The 10,692-nt window shown below is 33.0% G+C and overlaps 1 protein-coding gene across 1 annotated transcript; it reads left to right on the top strand.

Annotated features, from left to right (window-relative positions):
- Positions 1 to 5,050: 5,050 nt before the first annotated feature.
- Positions 5,051 to 5,751, top strand: LOC126616501 (cell wall / vacuolar inhibitor of fructosidase 1-like). The gene has a single exon (XM_050284580.1). The coding sequence runs from the start codon at positions 5,115 to 5,117 to the stop codon at positions 5,670 to 5,672; it is 558 nt and encodes a 185-aa protein (XP_050140537.1). The 5' UTR covers positions 5,051 to 5,114; the 3' UTR covers positions 5,673 to 5,751.
- The last annotated feature ends 4,941 nt before the right edge of the window (positions 5,752 to 10,692 follow it).

Below are 10,692 nucleotides of genomic sequence, written 5' to 3'. Positions count from 1 at the left end.
ATATATGTAGAATCACTATGTACTTTTTAGTAAGATCAATTTGTATAATTTCAATAGAATCAGTTTGTATATGTATTTTCAACAAAATTATATATATGTCATCAGTCCAACCTCTCATTGACTATTTTTACGAAATCAGTTTTGTATACCTTTTGGAAGAATTAGTTTATATACTTTTAGTAGAGTCATTTGTATATATTTAACAAAACTACATACATTCCATCAGTCGAACCCGTCCTCGATAATTTTTTTTTCTTTCTATAATCTGTTTCAAAAACATGTAGAATCAGTTTTATATAGTTTTTAGTATAATCAGTTTGTATAGTTTTCAGTAAATCAAAAAATGATTACTAAATCTTCTATTTTAAGCCGTTCTATTTTAAGCCACTACGTACTACGGTCTAGTGGTATTCCTCTTTCACTGATTAGTGAGAGGTCTTAGGTTTAACTCTTGCCAAAGGCAAATTTTGAACCAATTTATTAGCCCATTGTGAGGCTAAGCTCACCCCTCCCCTTAGTGTAGTTAATATCGCTTGTTCAAAAAAAAAAAATGAAAACAAACTAAATTGTTTCCATTTATTTCTATCCATTGTTAATGCTAGCATTGTAATTTCACTAGGTTTGGCGAGTTTAGTTGTCACATCTCCGCCGTAGCACGATATTGTCCGCTTTGGGCCCCGACCACGCCCTCACGGTTTTGTTTCTAGGAACTCACACGAGAACTTCTCAGTGGGTCACCCATCCTGAGATTGCTCTTGCACAAATTCGCTTAACTTCGGAGTTCCGATGGAACCCGAAGCCAATGAGCTCCCAAAAGGCCTCGTGCTAGGTAGAGATGGGAATATACGTATAAGGCTTATAGGATCCACTCCCCTGGGCGATGTTGGATGTTACAATCCACCCCCTTAGGGGCCCGACGTCCTCGTCGGCACACTTCCGCTCAGGGATTTTGGCTCTGATACCAAATTGTCACATCTCGGCTCGGGTCCCTACCACATTCCGGGCTCGACTCCGCCGTAGCACGATATTGTCCGTTTTGGGCCCTGACCACGCCCTCAAGGTTTTGTTTCTTGGAACTCACACGAGAACTTCCCAGTGGGTCACCCATCCTGGGATTGCTCTCGTGCGAACTCACTTAACTTCGGAGTTCCGATGGAACCCGAAGCCAGTGAGCTCCCAAAAAGCCTCGTGCTAGGTAGAGATGGGAATATATGTATAAGGCTTATAGGATCCACTTCCCTGAGCAATGTGGGATGTTATATTAGTGCCCATGGTCAGTATCCTTCATCACATTCAAACTCGGTTTGCTCTTTACAAAAATGAAACACACTTTTACTATGAGTTCATTGCTACCTCTTAAAACATCTCAATCGTTGATAACAGCCATAAAAATGCCATGTTCCCTTGTTCAGGTGAAATTTGAAACAACATAAAAACCTTCAAAAGTATTTGCCCAAGCACCTTTGTAAACCTTTTCAACTTTTAAATGCCTCCGGAAATCATATATCAAAAAGTCCCCTATATGTAGACCCGGCAGTTTCTGACACGACACAAAAATAACGGGTTTTGGGTCAACACGATAACTTATCGAGTCATTATCGGGTGACCCGTTAAGAACCCGTTAATAATGGGTTCTTAATGGGTATACACGCGGGTAACATATGGGTAACCCGTTAAGAAAAAAATTATTTTGATAATTTTAAAGTTTAATTACTAAAAGATTTATTATAAAATACAATAGCCATATTAATATATACAATATATTCTATATTAAATATATAGTTTTGTATTATTATTCTATATAAGTTTAAAAAAAAAGTTTTAGTCATTATTTATTTTTATTATAAGAGTTCCTTATTATCATTACTAGGATAAATTTTACTTAACATGTTGTTGTCCAAAATTAAAATAAACTAATATAGTATTTGTATAGGCAAGAACTAAGAAGACATACATACAAGTATGAAAAATGTGAAAGAATATATAAACACTCGTGATTCATCATTATTCCTCCACGAGTAGATCATGCTTACACTTACATTATTGTTTAGATTTTTAAAATCCTCCAAACCTTCATGAATAATGTTTTTTATTTGAGGGAAAAATTAATAAAATTAATAATAATTATAGTAGAAGTGTAAAAAATGTAAAAAAAAAAAAAATACAATCACTCATAGTGACAAACTTTACAATTTTCATGAATTGGTCAGCTTCGAAATCCAACACTATAATTCATAAACCTTAAATTTATATTTAACCGTCGATTGTCATTTACGCTTTATTCTTCTTACTGAATTTCATTTTTTTAATTTTCTTTTATAAAACATGATCATCTGGCGGATGTAAGAAGGTGAATGGTTCAAATATTTGATATCACGAAATTTACGATTAACTGAAATATGAGTCAAAGTCATACAGTTTGTAGAAACTTTATAAACATCAAGCAATATTTTCACTAACCGTAAAACTCTGAATATAATATCAACGATCCAAACCGTTCATCTTCCTGCATCCTCTAATAGATCAAGTTTTCAAAAAACAAAATCTGAAAAAAACAAAATTTGATGAGAACAATGAAGTGTAAATGTAAACAACAATTAACGGTTAAATTTTTATCTATGATTTATATGATTATAGTGGCGAATTTCGAAGTTAAGCTCTTCATGAAAGTTGTAAAGCTTGTCAGTACGAGCGTTTATATATATTTTCTATATTTTTTTACACTTCTACATTAATTAAAAAACTATTAAAGACTTTAGGTAAGTGAAAATATACTTAAAAGAAAAATGCGTTTTTATGTTTTGGATGTGACAATATGATATGTATATACTTATTTAGTATTATGTTTTTCATTTGATTATTTATTGGTTTAAAATATATTTTCCTTAAAGGATAACGGGTCGGGTCATATTACATGTTAATATTATCGGGTCGGGTCATTTTATCCGTTTATTTTAACGGGTGTTACACGACACGACCCGTTAAGATATCGGGTATGACACGAAAACGACACGAACACGGAAAACACGACACGAATGCAGGTCTACCTATATGGCTGCTTACGGATTAATTGGGTAGACATTTATTTTTTTCAATTTTTGTGGTCAACGGCATTTAATTTGTTCAAGTTTTTTTCTTTGTTTGGAAATTCCTAAATTTAAATTCTTATTATTTGTGTATATAGCTAATTGTTATAAGCATTCCAAAGATTTTGTCCACCGTAAACTTACTATATTAAAAAAAATACTTTTATAAAGATTGCACAATTAAAACCGCAAAAGAAATTAAAAATTACTACAAATACTAGCAGATTATGCACGTCCTATTTGGGTGTTGGATAATTACATGCATACTTGTAGGCTGTCATACTAAAAGAGATTTTACAACTCCAACTGTATTGGGAACATACAGAAAAACAATCACACTGACAAATACACAGCTCATATAAATATAGTATTTGGTAACATCGTTGATTTGTTTCATAAATATGAATGACAAAACAATTTGTTATTGTACTACTTCGGTGATTATTCAAGGGATAAAAAAACAAAATCAAATTCTTCCTAATTGCCTCCAAAATCTATATATCAGTCAATAGGTCATGATTTATTCGTTTTGAAAAACCTCCTAATTTCATTGTTCTTTGTTGGTTTCACGTAAAAGTGGAGCCATGTAGCCTTGTAAGGGAAAGGGATCCGGATCTACAAAGTTTGTGATCCGAACCGTTGAAATTTGATCAAACGGCTACAAACAGGAAATCCCTTTAAAGTTATAATAGTTGTAGGCGTTGAATCAAATTTCTACATTTTGGATCCCGAACTTGGTGAATTATGTATAAAGAGATCCGGAGAATCTTTTTCCCCTTGGAAGTAGCAATTGATTTTTAAGAGTACGAATCTATCCTTCCTATTTTTTCTTTCTCTTTTTTAAAAATAATAATAATGATAATTAAACTATCCTTCCTTTTAGCTTCTCGTGTAGCCAAAACAATATTTATTCACCAAAAAGGGCTAGAGCTCGATCTTCAAAGACCCGCTCGAGTTATTTAAAGCTCAAAATATGATTTTTAGTATCGCAATTTTTTTTATTACAAGCGAAAATGTCTAGTCTAAACTTTATTAAAAAAAGTATTGAAGTTGAACGCAATAAATTGAAAAATAATACCCTAATTATCAGTAGAATTTACCACTTGCTTCCATATTGCAATTCTAACTTTGAAAAATACGGCGAAGCCTCTAAATGTGATCCACACTTGTACAAGAAGTCGTAAAAATTCGAATATAGTTTATAATCATATTATTTCTTTCTAAGAACTTGTCCAATCTCCATCCTTTTGACACTCCACATGAGTAAAAGAATTTGGAGCTCGATTTGTACGCTAGATGAGATTGGCCCTTAGAGATAAGATTGGTAGAGATTGGTTAAGCTTTGAATCTCAATCCATTGTTTGGGGAAACACTAAGGATGAGACTCAATTGGACTTAAATCCAGTCCATGTAATTAATCCAAACAAATAGAAGAACCACATATGGATAATACAAAGGTCTTACTCTTTAATTTGGTGCTGGATGCTTTATTTTCCCTACGACCAGGTTGAAATCCTGGTAAGATTTTTATCGAGACCCATTGTTAGCATCCTATTCCCTTTCATTGTACGTATTTTACCTGATTAATGAATATCGTACGTATTTTCAAAAGAAAATCACCTATCCTAGCTAACTCACCAAACTGGCCCTTGTGTACAAAAATCCGATTGATTTACTCTATATAAAGTGATTGTGACACCACCAATTAATATTGATGAAGATCTCATACTGGGCTCTTGTAGATTAATCCGATCCGAAAATAAAAAAGGAAAATATTTTATTTATTAAGGGATTTTGTTTTATGTCATTTTATTAAAATTTAGGTTTCATTATTTTAACTTTTAAGGAATTATGTTGACATAACTCTGATTGGGTTTTGATATTTCTATCCTAGTTTAGCCTTCCTGTATTGCTATATATACCGCCCCCCCCCCACCCCCCCCCCCCCCCAATATTCTATAAGCCAACCACAAAATACTGAAGTCCTAAAGTTTACCCTATTTTTCTGTGCTCACCAGAAAAGAAAAGATGATGAATAATTTGAACTCTCCTTCAACAAAAACACTGATATTTCTCATTCAAATTGTTTGTCTAGTTGTCTTTCTTCCAACCAGCCACTGCAACAGGCTGACGGTCTTCTTTCCAATGGATGCCAATCTGATCGCACAAACATGCAACCAAACACCATATCCCGATCTTTGTGTCTCTACACTTCAATCAGACCCTCGAAGCGCCAAAGCAGATGTCAAAGGCTTAGGCATCATAATGGTTGATGCAGTTAGGGCTAAGGCACGCGAAGCTAATCTCCAAGTCGAGGAGCTGATCGATAGAGAGCCGGGAAATACACCCGCAACAAACTGCAGATTAAACTACTCCGATATTTTTCATCTTCATATTCCTGACGCCGTTGAAGCTTTCCCTAAAGATGATTATAAGTCAGCAGAGCTAGCCATGATTAATGTCGTCACAAACGCAGATTCATGCGAAAGAGGTTTTTCCGGCGGCAGTCCTTTCAAAGACGAAAGCCAAGCTCTCCATGATGTTGCTTATGTGGCTGCAGCAATTGCCAAAGTATTGCGCTCTTGATGTATTCTTCTCTTGTCATAAGAGAAAAATAAATTTGATATAATAATCAAGGATTGCATTTCTTGTTAACTACTTCTAATTTGATAGCTTCAATATTTGATCTATGTGGTCATTTCAATAATTGAAAATTTTAAAATCCCTTTACAATTTGAAATATAATGCCGTATAGGATAAAAGATATCAATAAATTTTGGTTGTTCACAAAATCACGCCACCAAATCCCTGATATATTGTTACGTATTATTTGGGTAGACATTTAATTTGTTTATTTTCTTTGGTAAACGGCATTTAAATTGTTTAAGTAGTTTTTTGAAAGCCTTACATATGGAGACAAAAATATATAGATATTCCCACCCCGGTGTCTTATTTCCCCACCCATCATTTAATGAAAATGTTAATAATATATTTATCCTTTTAAAAGAAGATTCTTAAACCCCTATTTAATTCAGTACTAAAATAATAAATAAATAATGGTGGGTGGGGTGTGATATCTTTGGTGGAAAGAGGTTGGGAAATATATGGGTTAGAATCGACGGAAAGGTTGGAAGAAGGAATGGGCGTGTGCTAGATGAAGGCGAGAAACTTCAATGGAGAAAAAAGAGAATTGGACGTGAGATCTGCGGTTTTGACAAAAAAAAAAAAAAAAAGAGAGGAAGAAGAGTGGTTTGGGGATCTGGGGTTTTTGCAGCATTAGGTGTGAAGGAGATGATGAATGTCTAGGTCTTAGGTCTTGCATTTTCTTTCATTTTTTATATTTTTATTTATTTATTTATAATATTATTTAAAGATATATCAGAGTTATTTAAAAAAAATTATGGTTATTTTGGGAATAATGGTGGGTGGGGAAATAACATTTTACTTTTTTAATTTTATGTGGTGGGTGGGATTATCATGTGGTGGGAAAATAGGACATTGGGGTGGGTCTAGTAGTATTTCAACTCCCCTAGTTTTTAAACATTTCTAGGAGAGACAAAAACAATAACCTAAAATATGGAAACAATTTGTTAAAATATTAGTCATACCCTAAACAATTATGTTTATTATTATAGCACCCATACAACTTTCAAGAAATTAATCTGTGTCATCAGCTCAAATCCTCATTGACCATTTTTACAAAATTATATATAGAATAAGTTTGTATCCTTTATTTCTAGAATCCGTCCAACCTATTATTGATCATTTTTACATAATTAGTTTAAAATACATGTAGAATCAATTTTGTATACTTTTCAGTCAAATCAGTTTTTTATATTTTTAACAAAACTACATACATTTTGATGACAAAAAATTTTCTGATTATACCTCCTTGGCGATTATTCAAGGGATAATACAATTAAAAATCTTGCTAATTGCCTTCAAAATCAATATCAGTCAATAAATTATGATTTATTCGTTTGGAGAAGCCTCCTTATTTCGTTGTTCTTTGTTGGTTTCATTTAAAGTGGAGGCTTGTACCCTTGTACGTAGCTATTTATTTTTAAGAAGGTAATGCTAGAGAGACTAAATTTGGAAACTAAATTTACAAATTAAATGATGTGTCACCAATAGGAATGAGCACATTTATCAATGTTTAAGTAATAAATCAATCATCAACTTCCATGTCCTTTAATTTCCAAAATTTAGTCTACAAATTTAATCTCCCTAGCATTACCCTTTTTTAGAGTACGAATCTTCCCTTCCTTTTAGCTTCGTGATAGGATTTTTAGTACCTACAAAAAGAGGTTAAAATCACACAAAATACTTGCAAGAGTACAATGATTTTGTAGTATAAATGCTCATGCAATGACGTTCTCCACAATGACTATTTAAATAATTTATGTAAAAACAATTCCTAATTAACTACTTAAAATTAAAAATTGAGAAATGAGATTTTGAATTTGGGTGATATTAAAAACAAATTTTAATTAAAAAGAAATAGTAAACTCGCCCAAAATTAATACGATAAAAGAAAAGAGTTTTAAATACCAATTTATAAAAGCACTAGGGTTCCACCTTCACCTAGCAATCTTATGTATTTTTACCAATTACTTATGATATACACATGCCCCTTTGAATGTTAGGTTTTCCTAATATATATTCTACTTGGAACCTCCAAAATCGAACGTATATCTAACATGCAATCCGTCCAGACGTTCGGATCAAATATGAACATGAGGGACTCAATATTTTTTGTGAAACCCTTTGAAAAACCATGCAACCCTTAAGACATGGTGTTCATCTTAAGTGAAATTACAATTATCAACCACAAGAAGCCAGCGTCAATTTCAGGGAACGTTCCGACCAAAATTGCATCAAATTACTTTTCTAAAGATCTTAATGGTGATCCAACATTAAGACAATTAGATAATTTATGTAACATTCCACATCGTCCAGGGGAGTGGATCATGTAAGCCTTATATGTATATTCTCATCTCTACCTAGCAAGAGGCATTTTGGAAGCTCACTAGATTCATGTTCCATAAGAACTCCGAAGTTAAGCGAGAAGGGGGCCAGAGCATTCCCAGGATGGGTGACCCACTGGGAAGTTCTGCTCGCGTGAGTTCCCAAAAACAAAACTGTGAGGGCGTGGTCGGGTCCCAAAGCGGACAATATCGTGCTACGGCAGAGTCGAGCCCGGGATGTGACAGTTTAAGCACAGTGATCAATAAGTCAAAGCATGCATGCAATCAATCCTAAGCAATCAAATAAAAATTTACATATTCATGCTAAGGCTCAAGGCTTTGCCCTAGCAAAATGGATTAGTTAGGCATATTCATAATTAAAATATTAGAAAATATTATTATGAATAAAAAGAATGAAAACACCTTAAAGTAATAGTCTGAAATTATTAAAGAACCCTAACCAATTTCCTATCTCCAAAGTTGCATAAAAGAGAAAGTAGAAAAACTAGGGCCGGCCAAAGCCTTATATCCTTTTACATAAGCTATCGCATAATCCCTAAATAAAAGTCTTTTGTTCCAACTAGGAAACCAAATAATAATAAAATATACTAGAAAATAAAGTCCTAATTAAGCTAGGAGAATCTGTAAGGGAACTGACCAGCCACGTTTTAACCTCAAATATCCTCCAAATCTAGCCCATGATAGCTAGGGATGGCAATTCTAACCATTAAACCCGATAATTGTGGATAACCGTCAGAATGGATTGTATTTGGGTATGAAAATTCGGGTATATTTTGGGTATGGGGAACAACCGTGAATATTATTCGGTTATGGTTTTGGATATGTTATAGGGGTCCCTAATCCATATCTGTACCCAAATCCGAACCGAATAATATGTAATATATATATATATATATATATATGTATGTATATTCATTATTCACCGAATCTATTACCTTGAGAATACAAAAATTACATTGTGTGAGTTGCATTTTGTGGAAAAGTTCAAAAGTTTTGATATGAATCAAAATCTATGAGAATTTTATAGTATTTATGCGAGATATCAAAGATCAACCAACATTATCTTTTTTTTTGTCAAAGAGTTAAATAATATTAAAGACGAATTGCAACCAACATTATCAATGTTTAGCTTTAATTTTTATGTTTCACAAGATCCATTAATTAAATCATTTTATACATCAAATATTTAATGACAAAATTAATATTTACTAAACTATCATTCCTCAATTAGGCGAATATATTTTTTGTATTAACGAAGATGAATATTACCGTTAACCGATGTGAAATCCGTTATCCGGTGGGTATGGTTATGGATAATACGCGATGATTAATTTGTGGTTATGGATATGGTTAATTTTCACGGTTATGGGATGGATATAGCATTTCTGTCCCCAAACCGATCTGTTGCCATCCCTAATGATAACTTGTTTTAAAGATCGGAGCGTTTTGAATACATCTCCAGAAGGGGCCGAAACCAAAATAGGCCATCGTGGGCTTCAAAACTCCCAATTAAGACCAAAAGTCACTTTTCTAGCACCGTGCACTACTCATTCATTCTATGGCTAGAAAATAACTACTCAGTGGAAAAATCTGATATTTTGACATGATCAAGCTAAGTGACTCACGAACGTTCTCCAACTAGAATTACTCCAAAATTCATCAATTTGATCATGTTTTGCTCTAGAGGAAATTGAAAGTCCTATATTGAAAATACAATTTAAAGTATCAAAATTCTTCCAAAATAATAACCAAAATATACTAAGAATATAATTATATATATAATATAAAATCTACTCATCACTTCAATTGTAGCCAAAACAATATTTTATTCACCAAAAACGGCTACAACTCGACCTTCAAAGGATCCGCTCGGATCATTTAAGCATAAAATATGATTTTTCATATCTTTATTTTTTTTATTACAAGTGAAATTTTCTAATTTAAATTTCATTAAGAGATAGTTGAACTAGAGACACAGTAAACTGCAGAGAAATATTCTAATCACCAAAAATCTACACGTGCTTTCATGTTGCAATTGAAAAATATGGCAGTACCTCTAAACTTGATCCGCACTTAGCCAACAAGTAGTAAAAATTTGAATATCATTAAAATCATATTATTTCTTTCCAAGAACTTGTCCAATCTCCATCCTTTCGAGATTTGATGGTTTTCAACAATGAATGTTTCAAATAATAAAATTGTAGAAAATCTCATTACAATTATCTGGTACTCCACAGGGAGAACAATGACTACAATTTATTCTTGTGCGGTTTCCTCACAAGAAATTTGTCTATGTACCAAGAACTCAGTCTGGTATACTAACGATTATAATACAAGTGGCTGGATATTAAAAACAAAACTATAACCACTTATATTATGACATTTGATGTACCGTGTCATATTCCCCGCATACTGAAGAATTTCTCCCTCCACACCCATAGCCTAGAGGATGTCCGTCTTTTTGCTTGAGCGAAAGGTTTGTTTGTTTGTTTGTTTTTTATTTTTTTTTTTGTTTTTTTGTTTTTTTGTTTTTTATATATTTTTGTTTATAGAAATCGATAGTGTATTAGATAGCTGACCGAGGCCCAAAAAGGGAACCTCAGTCTCGAAATTACGAA

Source organism: Malus sylvestris, chromosome 3 (genome assembly GCF_916048215.2).
Source record: "Malus sylvestris chromosome 3, drMalSylv7.2, whole genome shotgun sequence".
NCBI classification, from domain to species: domain Eukaryota; kingdom Viridiplantae; phylum Streptophyta; class Magnoliopsida; order Rosales; family Rosaceae; genus Malus; species Malus sylvestris.
The sequence above is the reverse complement of the archived record's forward strand: the minus strand, read 5'-3'. Positions and strand labels throughout refer to the sequence as shown.